This window comes from Oratosquilla oratoria, chromosome 31 (genome assembly GCF_046742065.1).
Source record: "Oratosquilla oratoria isolate Oo_2021 chromosome 31, ASM4674206v1, whole genome shotgun sequence".
In the NCBI taxonomy this organism is placed as follows: domain Eukaryota; kingdom Metazoa; phylum Arthropoda; class Malacostraca; order Stomatopoda; family Squillidae; genus Oratosquilla; species Oratosquilla oratoria.
The window spans coordinates 35,599,617-35,617,662 of record NC_134807.1 but is presented as its reverse complement, the minus strand read 5'-3'; the positions used below and the strand labels follow the sequence as shown (position 1 = coordinate 35,617,662).

The window sequence follows — 18,046 nt, the reverse complement described above, 5'->3', positions numbered from 1 at the left end:
GTGTGTGTGTGTGTGTGTGTGTGTGTGTGTGTGTGTGTGTGTGTGTGTGTGTGTGTGTGTGTGTGTGTGTGTGTGTGTGTGTGTGTGTGTGTGTGTGTGTGTGTGTGTGTGTGTGTGTGTGTGTGTGTGTGTGTGTGTGTGTGTATACATATGTATGTATATTTTTTTATATATATGCAATAATAGAAATAGAGATGTATGTTCTACAGATGCAAGGGCACCACTGAAAAAAGACAACCGAAACAGAGCGCTTTTGTGTATTACATATTCAGAACAGGAATTCACCGTAAATGCAATACACGCAGCGCTGAACTCCGGTCGTTTCTTATGATAGCGGTTATCTTATATGTGTATATATATATATATATATATATATATATATATATATATATATATATAAATATATATACATATATATATGCATATATATATATATCTATATATATATATATATTTATATATATATATATATGTATATATATATATATATATATATATATATATATATATACAGTAGAAACTCGAAAGCCCTGACTAATTGGGGGGAAGGGTGGTCTGGTCATGCCAAACGTCCGGTCATCGAAAATATCGCCCTAACAACCGTAGATTTCCATAGCGGTATACGTATAGGTAATGTATGATATGGCATAGAAACATATGAATAATACTCTAACACTGTAATAATAACAATACTGTAATAATAATGCTATAATACCAAAAATTCTGTAATAATAACTGTAATACAGGCATGTAAATGTACTGTATATACAGTGTACTGTACTGTATTTTTATTACGTACACTGTAAATATCGGAATGTATGCACGCGGGACAGTAGTGGCGGCCAGGGTTGCCGTGTAGAATGGGAGTGTTGCCATACATTTTTCTCGGGCGCGTGCAGACTTTCATAGCAAGATATACTTTTCAAACTTTGACAAAATGGTGGTTCTAGTTTTTTTATTCTTAAATGTATATAAGGCCCCCATGCCCTAACATATTCAGTAAGATATAAAAATAATTCTTTTATATTATCATCGCTAAAAGAAAGCTGAAACTTTAGCGTATAATTTTTTTCTACACGGTAAAAGCGTATCTTTTGGGGTATAATATTTTATAAGTACCGTATTTGTCGGACCATAAGTCACTTCGTACTATAAGGCGCACCCGTAATTTGCTATTCCCCGTCCTTATATAAGGCGCACCTGGTCTCGTCATCGGATAATCATGTATATGTGAGTGCTTTCAGAACTGAACATTTTTGTTGTTGAATAAGAAAAATTGGTTGGGATTTAGCAAAATTACAAAAATAAATGATGTATTTTTTTATTTTGGTCAGTGAAATCAGACCACCTCCATGGACGGTCTGCCCTACCAATACCCCTAAAAAACAACATAAACACGTTACGGGAATTGTGGGGAATCAAACCAACACTAGCAGTTTTATTCCCGGAATTCTCTATTCACTAAAAACACAGGATTACTAATGTAGGTAAATTTTTATTTCGACCATGGGCGCAATATAGTAATAGAAAATTAATTATTAATTTTCTAAATTATAATATATCAACGTAATAGGCGATTTTGTGAGCGGAAATAAAAAACAAAAAAGGTGCTTAAACAGATTTCGTAAGTAACGAAGTCGTGTCGGACGAATGGTACGCCATGTTTGTTATGATAGATGCCGACGTCGAAGAAATGAAAGGATGATAAATTCGTCTAACCTAACCTAACCTGTGTTTAATCAATCATTACCTGCAAATTAAATGTCATCCGGATCGTCCTCGTTGTCGTCGTCGTGAGAGACGTTGGCGGGCTTTTCAACCACTCTCTCACCTTGCAGGGTATACAAAGTTCTTGCAGCTTGAAGGAATGCATGTATCTCCTCTCCATAACATTCCTTCAAGAAAATTTACCTGGAGAGGTACTGTCGGAAGTACCGAGACAAGATGGCGTTCCGATCCTATTCTACTGACTTCGTTCATTAGCATATTTGCTTGAAGCAAGGCATTTCTTATTTTCATTTCCGCCCACAAAATTGCATATTACGTTGATACATTTTAATTTACAAAATCAATAATTAATTCTCTATTGCTATATTTCGCCCATGGTCGAAACTAAAAGAATACCCAAATGACTACACTCTGAGTGGAGCGAGACTAGACCAATGCAAAATGGCTGTCTGTGTTGTGGACGCTATCATGTCATAGCCATGATAGCGTGAATGAATGCGGTGGCATGGACTCGAAAACTGTCGAAGTTTTCCCAATTTTCTTGTCAAGATCAATGCATCTTGGTTATAGCTTGGTTGTAACTTTTGCTAGGACTATGCACTGTTGTCGTCGGCAGGCTAGCTACGAAACGTGTCAAAATTGTACGTCACTGTCCAAGGCATTTTTTTGCACTGAAGCCACACATAAGGCGCACCTCACGAAGTCACGATAATGCGCACCACCCGATTTTGGCCGATTTTAAGGATTTTGCCCGCGCCTTATAGTCCGAAAAATACCATAACACAATTACCAATAAAAGTCATATTTTGATGTAGCATTTATTATTTGATAACTAGTTCTATGATTTTTAAACAAAAGTTTGCGTTTTTGAACGTTTTTAACAGCCCGCTGATATGTAGAAAAAATTTCCTCATGTCCTTGTGCAGTTGCCACATGCCGCTGTTTTGCTACGTTTTGGTACAGAATTCTACGAAACGGCAGCCCTGGTGGCGGCTTGACTGAGCCAGGTTTGAGTACACGTGTACGGCAGTCGCTGCCACCTACCGTAAAAATAGGGAACTGTGCTTGAAAAGCCCGCCCTTTGTTCATTTCGACCGGTCATACGAGGTTCCGAGCATTCGGGGTCCGGGCTTTCGAGGTTCGACTGTATATATATATATATATATATATATATATATATATATATATATATATATATATATATATGTATATATATACTGTATTGTTTATATATATATATTCATATATGTACATATATATATATATATATATATGTATATATATATATATATATATACAGTATATGCAAGGAATCATATCACCGTGATACAAAAATGCAAAATAACAAAAGAAGGGGAACTTTTAGATGGTAATTTTTTTTGTATATTACATCTTCAGACTCTGAAGATGTAATATGCGAAAGTACTTACTGTCTACAATTTTCCCTTCTGTGGTTATTTTGCAAATATATATACAGATATATATATATATATATATATATATATATACATGTATATATACAGATATATATGCTAATAAGAACACGGGTACGTGTGTTCACTTATGCAAAGTAGACCACTTGGAAAAAGAAACTAACGACGCAGAGCGCTTTCGTATATTACATCTTCAGTGCAACAGATATATATATATATATATATATATATATATATATATATATATATATGTATATATATATATATATATATACATATATATATATATATATATATATATATATATATATATATATATAAGACATACGAGTGGTAGGGTGGTTATACAGACTATTGGAGATTTCTTACTGACATTTCGCCCGCACCAGGGCTTTTTCAGAGTACATGTAAGTGTACTTAAATGAATTCCTGGGAAGGACAAAACGTCAGTAAGAAGTCTCCAATAGTTTCCTGTGTTGACCTTACCATCCCACCACTCATATATACAAGTAGATATATGTTCATGTATGTATATACTAACCAACTACGCGTAGTTGGTTAGTTACTACGGCACTTGTCATGTGATCGCTGATTTCGAGTCCTCGGCAGTACAAAGGATTACAAAGGTGGAGCATACCGACAGGAGACCTTTTGATCCATATCTAGGTCGGATGCGAAAAAAAAATCATATTAATAATAAAATAATAAATAAAAACTATAATAATGTAAATAACAAATAAAATACATAAATAAATGCATAGGTATAGTTAAATAATAAGCAAACAGGTAAATAGTAAATAATAATAAGTTGACATATAACTAATAATAAATGAAAACCAGACAGACAAATGATAAAAAAATAATAATAATAATGTAAGATAAATTATAATCATTACAGCATCTTACTTAGGTATTTATCTAAATGATTCTTAAAGCTTCGAACTGAACTACATTGCACTACCTGTGCAGGAAGTTTATTCCATTCATTAACTACACGGTTGGCAAAGTTGTTTCTACCCACTTCCAAATTTAATATATTTCCGGACAGTTTGAGACCATTGTTTCTTGTCTGATTCTCATTCAATGTGAAAATTTGGTCACTTTTGATGTTGTCAATTCCCTTTAAAATCTTAAAGACCTGTATCAAGTCACCTCTGAGTCTACGCTTTTTAAGGGCCATGTGGCCATGTGGCCATGTGGCCTCCTTTGGGTCTCCCGATGTTGATTGCTTAGAATTAAAGTGTATTGTGGTTGTCAAAATGTATCTCTAATCACTGGGACCCATTCAGTGTTGTACATATATATATATATATATATATATATATATATATATATATATATATATATGTGTGTATATATGTGTACATATATATATATATGTATATATATAATACATTTATATATATATATATGTATACATATTCTAGTTTCCCAGTTTGTCTAATATAGAATTTGTTACAGCCTTGCCATGAAATTTTATAAACAACTCCGTCGTTGTTAGGGGAGCTGATCTAAATTAAAGTTTTCTTAATGGTGTGGTCATACTTAAAAGCTGCATTGATATCCAATTTCTTGTGTGAAGAGGAAGAACAAGTGCATTTAGTTGTTCATGATATTCTTGTTTTTGATTGTATGCTTTGTAAAAACGTTTTTTGACATTACTGTGGCAAGGAACGTTTTACAAAACATACAATCAAGAACAAGAACAGCATACATACATACATACATACATACATACATACATACATACATACATACATACATACATACATACATACATACATACATACATACATACATACATACATACATACATACATACGTACATACATACATACATACATACATGCATACATACATACATACATACATACATACATACATACATACATGCATACATACATACATACATACATACATACATACATACATACATACATACATACATACATACATACATACATACATGCATACATACATACGTACATACGTACATACATACATACATACATACATACATACATACATACATATATACATAAATACATACATACAAACATACATGCATACATACATACATACATACATATATACATACATACATACATACATACATACATACATACATGCATACATACATACATACATACATACATACATACATACATACATACATACATACATACATACATACATGCTTACATACATACATTTAACAAAGGCTTTTTTCCCCTTACAATGGAGATAGCTAAAAAGCAAAGACATAAAAACAACTCCCACTTATTCATTTCCCAACATACTCCACTCCCATCCACTCTCTTCCCTCCCTCTTATCTTGGTACCTCCTGGATGACAGGTCATCCGTGCATCTTGCCCACTGCCCTGGGTCAGAAGCAATGTCGCAAGGCACAGCACATTCACAGCAAGGCCGCTTCATTAAATCGGTGACCTCCCCTCTCCGTCCCCTTACGCAGAAAAGGAGAAGACGTGAAGAAATACCTTCGGGCTGCGTCAATTTATTTATCATACATATTCTCTCACCTCCCATCCCCCATCCACTCCCCCTCATGCATCACAGCATCATCCATGTGCAACCATTCTCCATTCGCGCATATCTTCTGTCCTCTCCCGTCCTTCCTCAACAGACTTTCCCCTCTTTCCCAAAGCTACTTTTACCCCATCCATCCATCTCATACTAGGTCGCCCCCTCATGTTTACTCCCTCCACATCTGCTTTCCACACCTCTTTTACTAGTCTTTCTTCACTCATTCCTTCCATGTGTCCAATCCATTCCAATACTCTTTCATCAACCCTATCTCCCAACTCCCTTTCCACTCCCGTTCTCCTCACCTCTTCATTTCTCAATCTATCTTGCCTAGTAACCCCTATCATACTTCTTAGGCACCTCATCTCAAGCATATTTAAATTCCTCCTCTCTTCTTCTCTTATGTTCCATGTTTCTGTCCCGTACAATGCTGTCGGCACAATCACTCCTTCATACAATCTCCTCTTAGTATACATTCCCAAATGGCTGTTTCTCATTACATTTTTTTAATCCTCCAATGCATTTACTCGCTTCTCTCAATCTACATTCTACCTCCACCCCTACTCCTCCCTTTCCCGCAACATTCGCACCCAAGTATCTAAAGCTATCCACTTGCTCCAGTCTCTCTCCCTTAATACTTGCCTCCACTCTGCTGCCATTTTATTCCTTTGTACATCTCATCACTTTACTTCTACCCACATTTATCTCCAACTTCCTTCTTTTGCACAACTTCCCAAACTCTGTCACTAACTTCCTCAATCCCTCCTCTGATCCTGCTACAAATGCAGTGTCGTCAGCAAACAACAACTGGCTTATCTCCCACTTTTCTCCATTTTCTTTAGAATTCTTCAATCCCTGACTCTCTATCCTTGCAATTACCTCTCGCACCACCCCATCCATGTATAAATTGAACAGCCAGGGTGACATAACACATCCCTGACGAAGTCCCGCCTTTGCCTCAAACCACTCACTTCCTCCATTTCTAATCCTAACATAAGCTCTACTACTCTCATAAAAACTCTTGACCGCTCTTAACAGCTTTCCTCCTATCCTATATATCTGCAATACCTTCCACAGTGCTTTCCTGTTTACCTTGTCATAAGCCTTTTCCAGATCCATAAAAGCTCATAAAACATCCTTACCTTTTCCAAAAGCTTTCTCACATATCTGTCTTACCACAAAAATCTGATCTACACAACCCCTACCTGTCCTAGTCCCACACTGCTCTTCACCAATTACTCCGTCTCTTACTCTCCTAATCCTCTCAATCGAAATCTTCCCATAAACCTTTCTAACTACACTTAACAAGCTGATCCCTCTGAAAATACTACACTCACACTTGTCCCCTTTTTACTTGTCCCCTTTTTCAAGTCCTCCAGCACTCTACCCTCTCTTAAACAAACATTAGATAATCTCACCAGCCAGTCCACCATCACTGTACCTTCTTTTATCGGACATTCTGCATGACATCCATCCAACCCAGGTACCTTACCTGGTCTCATCATCCTAACAACCCCCTTCACCTAATCTTTCTTTATTTCTCCTCCATTTTCTTCACTCATCACTGTCATTTTCTTAGCGCTTGGTACTGCAATTTCCTTTCCTTCCCTATCCTCCTTCACATTCTGCAACTCCCCAAAATACTTTGCCCATCTTCCGTTTACTGCCTTCTCTTCCATTATCATCTCTCCGTCTGCACCTTTTATCTTTTCTCTACTTGATTCGCCTCCTCTTCCTCTCTTAACTTCTTTCCAAAACATTTTTTATTGCTTTCAAAAATCTCCTGTCATATTTTTACCCCATTTAACATCTACTCTCCTCTTTCCCTCTCATATCTTATCCTCTATTTCTCTTCTCTTTTCTTTGTACCTCTCATATAATTCCCTCGTCCTATTTTGTAACCAAATTGTGAAACCCTGCTTCTTCTACAAACTTTTTTGCTTCCTCATCCCAACACTCACTACCCTTCCTTCCATTTCCTCCCGTCCTCCTTGTTCCACACACCATCTTTGCACACCTTGTGACTCCCTCCATGAACCATCCCCATTCCTCCTCGACTCCTAGTTCTACTCTCTCTTTCACTCCCTCCCACTCCTTTCTCAGCTTCTTTTTGTATTCCTCCTCCTTTTCTTTCTCATTTAAGCTGTTCACTCGAAGCACCTTCCTACTTTCCGTCCTTTTCATCTTTCTCCATCTATCCTCCACCCTCAACTTACCTTTCCCCCAAAAATTATTTGATATTCCCCGACTCTCTCCCTTTAGAACATATAAATCCTTAACTCTTTCTACTATACTCCTGGTTACCATTATATAGTCCAGTAACGCTCTATCTCCCACTCTTCTATCCACCAACCTCTCCCATGTGTACTTATGATTGACTTTCTTCCTAAACACTGCATTTCCTATCATCAACTCTCTTACCAGACACATCTCCACCATCAACTTTCCACTAAGTTTTTATCCTGGAACTCTACATTTCCTAACCATTCCACCTATTGGTTGATATCTTACTCTAGCATTAAGGGCTCCCAATACCACTACATTGACATCTCCCAATACCACTAATCCCTCTATGCACTAACTTAAATTCATCCAAAAAGCCTCCCTTTCCTCTACACTCTTATCACTACCAGGCCCACCCACTTACAAAACCCACGTCTCCCCTCCCGGTTTCACCTTCATCTACATTATCCATGAAGAAACCGCCTTCAACTTCACTGCACTCTTATCTATCTTTTCACTTACTAGTATAGCTACCCCTTCTCTCCCTCGTCTTGTCTTCACTCCTGAGAACCTGCCAACTACTATCCCAAACTCACAATCTCCCCTCCCTCTCAACTTAGTTTCACTCAATGCCAACACATCCATCTTTCTTCTCACAAATATACTGCCTATCCCCTCCCTTTTACTCTCATCTGTACCACATCCATGCACATCAAAAGATCTAAACCTTAGTGTACTGGTTGGAAAACTCCTACACCCTCTTATCCCTTTTTTTTTTTTTTTTTTTTTTTTTTTTTTTTTTTTTTTTTTTTTTTTTTTTTTTTTTTTTTTTTTTTTTTTTTTTTTTTTTTTTTAGGAATGTTCACTTTAGGAGTACAGGGAGAAGGATGCTTAGTCCTATCCCCGTCCCTTTTCTTTTATTTTATTTTTCTTTTTTTTCTTCTTCTTCATCTTCTTTTTCCTTTTCATGAAAGCTTTCTTAGTACTGTTAACTTACTCAAGAAATTGGACATCAAAGTAGCTTTTAAATATGACCACAACATTAAGAATAAGTTGTTTAAAAAATTCCATGGCAAGACTGTAACAAATTCTATATTGAACAAATTGGGAAAGACTTAGAAACAAGAATTTCCCAACATAAATATAGTGTGAGATCTGCCCAGGAAAATGATCCGTTATTTCAACATAAAGCATTATACAACCATCGTATTGATTGGCCCAAGGCAACAATTTTAGCCAAACGAAAGAACCTACATGAAAGAAATGCAATAGAATCTTGCTTGATATCAAAGTATAAACTTAAGGTATGGACATTTTAAATGTAATACATTGATAACCCAAATGGCGACCAAGATATTTCCACCAGATTGAACCATGTGTGTTGGTCAAGTCGATGGAGGTCAGATCATCACTCCGCATTATATTGTCTCCCCCTCCCCTCCTGCTGTTGCTACCTGATTAATTACATCTAAGCACAACTCTGTATCTCTTTCACTTAGTCTGAAGTTGTAATATACGAAAGTACGTACTCTCTATAAGTTTCCCCTCTCCCGTGGTTATTTTGCATATATACATATATATATGTATATATACATATATATATAAATATATATATATATATATATATATGTATGTATATATATATGTATATACCAAAATATATATATATATATATATATATATATATATATATACGTCAAATCTGATAGTATCAGCAAGCTTCAACGGATCACCCATTGTTTAACCCGACCCGCGGTTAGATTGGCTTGACCTCTGAATCAACCGTCAACGCCATCCGTATTCCGAACGGGGAGTCGACCGTACAATGTCACATTACGACAAATTATTAATTGCGTCAATAGGATAATGTTTATATGTATATATATATATATATATATATATATATATATATATATATATATATATATATATTCTTCCTGTATGTATGTGTATCTACAGTTTATACTGTCTGCTCACACTCAGCCCTATAGTGTACATAAATTTAGTCATAAGGAAAATTTATTTTTGTAATTATATCTGTGTTGGCAACCGACACTCATTTTCTTCGTCATATCCTAAGCGGCCAGAGGTAGACATACCAAATAAAGAGAAGAAACCAAAGTGACCCATAACCGAAATTTTGTATATTCTTTTGGAATGTATTAACGATAGTTTCTATTTCATCAGTTTGCTTAACTTGCGATGTAGATGTAAGGAAACTGCAGGCTCTATTCTATTTGTCTTTCAGAGTGTAACTCTATTGACCGTTTACCCAGGAAGCAAAAATCTCAAATTACACTGCACTTATAATTTTCATTATTATTTTACGATGATGTAAATGATACAGCATAAACATGATAACAGCCTCTGGGAAAGTTACAGTCACACGTCTTGCACCACACTGTGCCTTTCTCTATGTAGATAGAACGTCTGTTGTTGATCATACATACATATACTGGAAGCATAAGACCTTATGGTTTATTTTGATGTGCTTTATGTATTTGAAAAAGCTCTAACAAGCAAAACATCATACTAATAATGGCTACGTCCTCACATTGTGTTCCTTTCCCACTTGTAGGAGTGGTAGCCTAGCCGAGGGATACACCCACTCAAAACCCATTTGTTATCCCCTCTATCAGCCAATGCCCCGTGATACGTTACTGATTGTATGGTTACATGCAGTCAGCCTGAGTCACACATTATTGGTTTATATCAGAGTTTAGAATATTTAATCCCAAAAATCTACTACTATTTCATTTTTATACTGTCCCTTTGAATCTGTCTTCTATCCGATCCCTCTGTTGTTGGAAGAAAATAATTATGCCATTGTGTTCTCATGTGAGCTGTAAAAATCAAATATATCGGGCGGAGTGAGGTGAATATGGAACTTCCAAGTTGTACTTTTGTCTTAAGAAATGTTATTGTATTGTACTTCGTACTATATGTATTTTTCTAAACACTATTCACATTATGGTAAGAGATATTTACTTGTCGAAAAAAAGACATCGAATACTCAACAAGTAATATTACATTTCCATGATGAAAAGTAAACTTTACATTTGGGAAAATGGCAATTCATCCCATGAAGTGAAAGTTGATTTCCAGTTGATTTCCAGTTTCGATACTTGAGGTGGTTCTCGATCCTCCTACTTTTAAATTTTTACAACACTACAGTTAATGAAATTCAGGCTTGTCTTTTTTCTGTCATACATTTTTCCAGTTTCATTAACTGTTTTGGTCTCTTTTCCCTCTTATATATACTGTATGCATGTTTTCCCTCACTTGTAATAATGCAAAAACTATCTGTTTTAAATGTTCTGTTTGGAATATATAAAAAAGTGGTATGGCATTTCATATCATAGAACATTTTCATTTATCTTTATCGTAAAGAAGAACAAGTGGATTGACCTCTTCTTCACATGTACATGGGTTAGAAACAACATGATTGTTTTATATTCCGTGTAATCTGGAGTCCTTATTACGAGCTCTCAACACCATGTTATAAAGACTTTCTGTATATGACTCCTGAAAACTGTGTTATAACTGACTGGGTCATGAATGTTGCCATTTGAATTTGATTTTGAACAGTTTTATTTTGCTTAATCCCTATCCTAGTCATGATAACTTTCATGTTTCTAAGGGTATATATTATCAGCACGTATATTTTCATAAAGAATATATATATATATATATATATATATATATATATATATATATATACATAAGACTACTGCGTTGATTATTTGTTCTGAATGTGAAATCTATGCACTTATTTCAATGATGGTTTTGTCGCCCCAGAAAAAGAAAACAAATCTTACCTGCTATGGCCATGTAAGCCAGTAGCACATGATGGAAGGGGTGGCCCATTTGGACCTTTCTTTTTCTGTTTCTCTAAAATGTGTACACTTCTCACTCAGAATTTTCCCACTGACATGATCATAAATGCCTAATCAGGTATGAAAACATTTTTTACAAAGTCAAAAGCGTAGCAGTTCTGATGACAAAAAGACATAAAATTTTAAAGAAATGCTAGAAAATGAAGAAGCCTTGAAGCCGTCTGATAGTCGGGATCAAAGTTTCGACTGAAGATGTCACTGAGATGTTGAATTTATATAGGGCTAAGTGAGGCCAATGTCCACTGATTACAATATTATCTGAAAAAAAATATGCATATGCTTCTGTGGATACCTACAAGCATAGGAGAGAGAAGTAGAAAAAGAAGCAAGATTGTAAAACCGAAAGATTCTATCAACGCTTTGTATCAGATTAGGGAATCTTGAAATAGTACTAACTTTATCTTTTTTTATGTCCAGCAACAAGTGGGCTCCATCTCATACCGTCACTCGCAAAAAGGTATACCATTTACCCCGTAAGTTGATAATTAATCAACCTGAGATAGGCACCAGAAAAGAAAGGCCTGGAGATTTGATTTTTCTTAGTGCCAAGGTCTGTGAGAACCTGATCAGCGTGGAATTAAAGAGATCCCACCAAAGTTGAGATAAAGGCTTGAAATATACGTAAAGGTCAGTAAAGAAACTTTAGATTCCATGTAACGCACAACTCTCTTATCTGAACCAGACAACGTAGTCTGCCTTATTCTAACTGATAGATTATATATACTCACTTTTTAGGTACTCAAGGAACAGGAGAGCTCATTTGGACTGGAAATAACAAAACTTTACTCTCCATACATCAACTTCTACATGCCATGTCATCAAACTACCCAGGATAGTAAAACATATCAAAATACATAAGAACGGATGCAGGGATTTGGGTCATTCTGATTTAGCTATCTATCCATGCACATTCCTCTTACGTGTCGTCGTTTTATCAAATGAGGACAAGTCAAATCATCCAGCATGAGAAGATCATAATGACAGTTATCTTAAATGAACTGTCTCTAGTAAGGTGAGTATGGCCATTTGCAGATGACTCAGAAAGTTGTCATTTTGAGTATCAATCACGATTGCATTAGCCTAACTCAACAAGCTGTTTTCACGAAAAACTGATGACCTATTGTTTAAAACTAAAACATTTTTTAGATAAAATAATACAATGAATGTTCCTCTAAGGTATTCGGGCAACACAAAAAGTGTTTAGGTAATTTAAAAGTAAGAGTTTATGCCAGATGTAATTATCAGCCAATCAAAGTTACTCAACATTGATAACTTCCCTCTCCTGGCAAAAATTAACAGTAAAGACTGGGACAGTCTGTTCTTGGGCACTGGGTAACATTCATTGTTGCGCAATGAACGGCGCTACCACGGCATTTTTTTTTTTTTTTTTTACTATAGTCTATGCACTATAACTTGTAATCGCTTTGGCCAATAAGTTTGGAACCACTGTCCCAACCTTCGTGCTGAGCTGATAAAATGAGAGTTCGAGTTTCTGTTGAGATAGAGGGAGGCCGCAAGTGATTGAACACAAAATTAAGGTGAATGAGATCAGCTTAGTAAAATGTGAGGAGAGGTAAAGTCGGAAGGGAGGAAAGAAATATCTGAAAATGTCTGGTAAAAAGAAAAGGAAAGATAAAAGGTTAGTGTTTGAAGTGAGGCGATTTATGGATCATGAGTTTAGCCAAAATGTACTTGATGGCACCGACTTGAAAGAACCTTATCGTTAAGCACCAGCTGAAAGTTTACAGTCACGTGGCATGTCTCTCGGACAATACCCCCAACCATAGAGCAATCTTTGTGAGAGATGACCTATAATGAGCGTGAATGAGGGTGGTGGTCAGGGAGGGTAAGCACATGAAACGCTGTTGCGTCAACTTCATTATTTCTTCCTGGAGATGGATCAGAAAGCTAGCTAGGAGCTTGTCAGTGAAAGTCGACAAGGATGGAGAATAGTGATTGTGACTGGGTCATTGTAGCATTTGCTCTCACTGAGTGATTGATTTCCTGGGAACAAGGAGACACTATAAGAGAAATGTGTTATCATCTCATGACACGAGCCATAAACTTCTGGACAAATATATTCTATCAACTACGTTATTTTGTTCTTATGTCACAACATACCTCGTAGACAAAACCCGATTCACATTATTACCAAAAACTTCTAATTTTGAAACAATGCACACACGCACACATCTTTTGTTTTCAAGCATTACATATAATTATATATTTCTATATAAAGCAATCTATTAGAGTTCGAATTATTTTTCTTATTAGAATTGCGTTTATACAACATTAAAAGATACATTTGCATAATTCTGATGTATCATAGGTTAGTTTTGGCGTTCGGAATCATACATAAAATCATACCAGAAAGAGTTTCCGCAGGGGAGATGGATCTTACCAGTAATCAAGGTGAGGAGCTTACACCAAGAAGCGCATAACTAATCAAAGCTGTCACCTTCACCGAATGTAATACGACTGCAATCACCAGTAGTTGTTGGATTCATGAAGAACGAGGTTGAAACAAAAGTAATACAGCGGCATACTTGATACATTATAATTCACCTAAGTCAATAATTTATATTAGTTTTCACCACTCAAAATTCGAGGAGATTTTTCTTGAAGACTATGTTTAGACCCTGTGGATATGCGATATACTTTACGAATTTCATTCTGCATAACCACGGTCGATTTCATTCATCTGAGGAAAAGACGTGTTCATATCATAGTATTGCCTTTGAACACCGTTAGAAGTGAAAACGGACTATCCACTTTGGAACTATATACCATGTAGTGAAAATAACCGAAATAGATAAGAGCTGCACATTGGTATATTGAGAATGTGTACACAGCCGATAAGACAGAGGTCACTTATCGGACGTTTGGTAGGAGTGGAGCTTCACTAACGGCTCTTTTTTTGTGTGCGTCCCACGAGCAAGGGAGCTTGGGCCGGACTATACATCAAGTAATGTTAAGTTTGACTGGGAGAGACTTTGCTTGTAACATTACCCTTGTAATTCATCGAAATGTAAAATAAGCTTTTTCTTATTATTAGTCCAGGAGCATTAGCTAAAATATGGCTTCAACCCGGAATAAATTAGTAATAAGCTGAAATTTTCAGAAAGTGCTCAAGAGACCTTTCCTAATAACATACTAAAAGTCCCCAAGAATCCCCCCCGAGAGTTTTGAGAAATTCAAGATGGCGTCCAAAATGGCCATCGATATCATATTTTGTTATATCTCAGGTCTCAGTCAAGATAGAAACACAAATGAAGTATGAAAATATAGGTTTTCAGACCAAGGAATTCATTTATGTCAGTGTATGTGTAATAAACTGAGCCTGTGTCATGTTTTTGAGTTACAAGTTCATTCACAGATGTTGTAACAAGTAATTCTGAAACGCCAGGAAGTTTTTTTTTTTTAGCGATACATGTAAAACCATGATTATCAATTGATGAAAGTATTAGCCTGATTCATATGTTGTATGTGATGTTAAATTTTGTTTGTTTTTTTAGACTTCAAGATGGATTCGTGCGTTATTTGCAACGAATTATGCACCAAGGATTATGTACAAGTTGGAGCCAAGGGAAGGACAACCTTAGTAGCAGCAAGCCTGGAGAGGAAGGATGGACTTCATGAAACCTTGGAGATGCAGAACCCACTGACACTTCCCATCGCCTGCAGGAGGGCCTACACCCGGGAGTCCTCCATCAGGCCAGCGAGGAGGACGTCAGAAGAACCTGTACTACAAGAGGAGGTTCAGCCACCCACCCTAAGATAAAAAAACTCCAAAGTTTGACATCCCCGCACACTGCTTGTTCTGCTCTGAAGTACTGCCAACTAGTAGCAGACTTACTACAAAACGGAAGAAGATGACCAGTAATGTGGAGACAGTGCCCTTCAAACAGAACATCTTAGACAGGGCAAAAGAGAAGATTGATGAATGGGGAGAAATGGTTGCCAAAAGAATGATTGAGGCATAATCTGACTTGGTTGCTGCTGAAGCCAAATATCACCGTAACTGTGCCCAAGATTTTCTCAGCAAATCTGGAACACAGAAATCAGTTGGCAAGCCACCTGATGCTCTGAAGCAATCTACCTTCAATGAACTTTGTGCCTATCTGGATGAAAATGATGAATGTCAGTATGCTATGTCTGACCTCATGGAGATGATGGAGACATTCTTGCACGGTGAGGAGGGCTACTCCATGAAATACTTGAAACAGAAGCTGAAGAAAAGATATCAAGATGACATAATCATTACAAGCCTCCCTGGAAAGTCGAGCATTGCTACCTTTAGAGATTCAGCTCAAAGCATTCTTCAAGAAAAGTGGATGGCAGACAGAGCAGCAGACAAAGCAGAGGAGAATGAAAGAATAATTGAAATGGCTGCGTCAGTTATTCGTGATGATATTTTATTGTCTGTATTTGACCTCAGTGAATATCCCAGTTTGGAAGATACTGAAAATAGGTTGTCTTTGATTCCTGGGTCTCTGAACCTCTTTCTGCACAAATTGTTGGACCCAAAGGGCAAAAATACAGGTGTACTGAGCAGGTGATGTACTGCCATAGACCATTCTGTTATTTCTGCCTGCAGTGTATCGGCAAGGGAAGCGCAAGGCATTCAACCTGGATCACAACAAGAGGGAGTATGGTCAGCTCAAAACATTCTCCAATGCTGGAAGCACTCACCAATTAGTGTAAGAAGCAGGTGAAAGCTTCCTCCTGAAGTTGTATAGTGCACCTCATGGTGTGTCACTGGATGAGTTCCGCTGCCTACACTGCCTACAAACAGGCTATCAGCATAACATCTCTGTCCTCATCCTTCCAACTGGCAAATTTGCCTCCGACAAGTTCTGCAGCCAAACAGCATTCTTTCAGAACTTTTCACACTGTCCAGGAATGGATGGGCAGACCCTTGCAGCCAACAGACTGGGGATGGAAGCTGGAGGACATCCTAATCCAATTGAAACTGACCACCTCATTGCCCCCGACTGTCTGCTCAACATGTTCTCATGTGGCTGCAAAGCAGATAGCTGTGGAGTATCATGTGGCTTCAGGAAGATGGGGGTGCACTGCTCTGCCATGTGTACAAAGTGTAATGGTCGAATCTGCAGCAATGCAGCACAAATGCCATCCTTCATTGATGATGATGAAGAAACTGAAGCACCAAGACCAGTTTCTACTGAAACTGATGACGAAGATGATGCCTAAGACCATCGTCAAAATTTATTTGATTTATTGATTTATTGATTGGTTGATTGATTAAAATTCTAAAATTAGGACTACAGCTAAGCATTTTTTTTTATAGTTAAGGTAATGGTTAAGTGTTGTTTCTTGCTACTGGCATGATTTTTATTGCATAATAGGTGTATGTTCAGATTGATAAACATGTATTTTGTTTTTCTTTTGCTAACGATCCCATTTGAAATTCAGATAATCTAAAAATTAGTTAGAGAATTGAACTCTTTGCTCCATAAAGCATATACATTGACTTGTTGTTTGATTTTCTATGATGTTTGGGGCTTGAAATATGACAAAATCTGAAATTGGCTGCCATTTTGGACGCCATCTTGAAATTCTCAGAACCCTTGCAAGGGGTTCTTGGGGACTTTTAGTGTGTTATTAGGAAAGGTCTTTTGAGTAATTCCTGAAAAATTCAGCTTGTTACTAATTTGTTCCGGGTGAAGAGCTAATACTCCTGGACTATATTCGAAATATGACTTAAAAAGATCTGCCATATAAGAATATATAAAGCTGAAAGATCTGTGATACAATGATATACGGAATAATGGGTTAGTCACTGCCAGAACTAAGCCACTTTAGTGATACTGTTATTTTTTAGAAATCTAATCCCACTTCTGGTGCTTCAGCCTCAACATCCACTATATATAGGAATACCTCTGTTAACTGCCTTTTAACAGAGCCTCTACTAGACACATAATTCTCATATGCACGTATATACACCAAGGATGACAAGATCAAGACATAATAATAGATAACTCCATCTGTAAGATAAAAGGACTCACCTCAGAACTAGTATGGGATAAGATTAGTAAATTTAGCTGTGCTTTCGTCTTAGTTGCCACTGGTGCAGAAACAACAATAAAAATTAAGGTGGAAATTGCCCTTAGAAAGGCTTAGCCTATACTGATCCTACAAAGGAAGTAAATTACATAGTTGTCGGTGATATTGAAACAATACGTGTGAAACATAAAATT

The 18,046-nt window shown here is 36.7% G+C and overlaps 2 protein-coding genes across 2 annotated transcripts in view; one reads left to right on the top strand and one right to left on the bottom strand.

The window, feature by feature from the left end:
* LOC143041518 (uncharacterized) overlaps positions 1–11,999 on the bottom strand; it is a 168,567-nt gene extending 156,568 nt beyond the window's left edge. The window contains exon 1 of the mRNA XM_076213484.1: positions 11,748–11,999. Within this exon, the coding sequence (XP_076069599.1) occupies positions 11,748–11,796 (49 nt within the window). The 5' untranslated portion in view covers positions 11,797–11,999. The remainder of the gene's footprint in view (positions 1–11,747) is intronic.
* A 1,240-nt stretch (positions 12,000–13,239) lies between these two features.
* LOC143041721 (uncharacterized) lies at positions 13,240–17,243 on the top strand. Its single transcript, XM_076213733.1, has 2 exons — positions 13,240–13,464; positions 15,341–17,243. The coding sequence occupies exon 2, from the start codon at positions 15,977–15,979 to the stop codon at positions 16,382–16,384; it is 408 nt and encodes a 135-aa protein (XP_076069848.1). The 5' UTR covers positions 13,240–13,464; positions 15,341–15,976; the 3' UTR covers positions 16,385–17,243.
* The last annotated feature ends 803 nt before the right edge of the window (positions 17,244–18,046 follow it).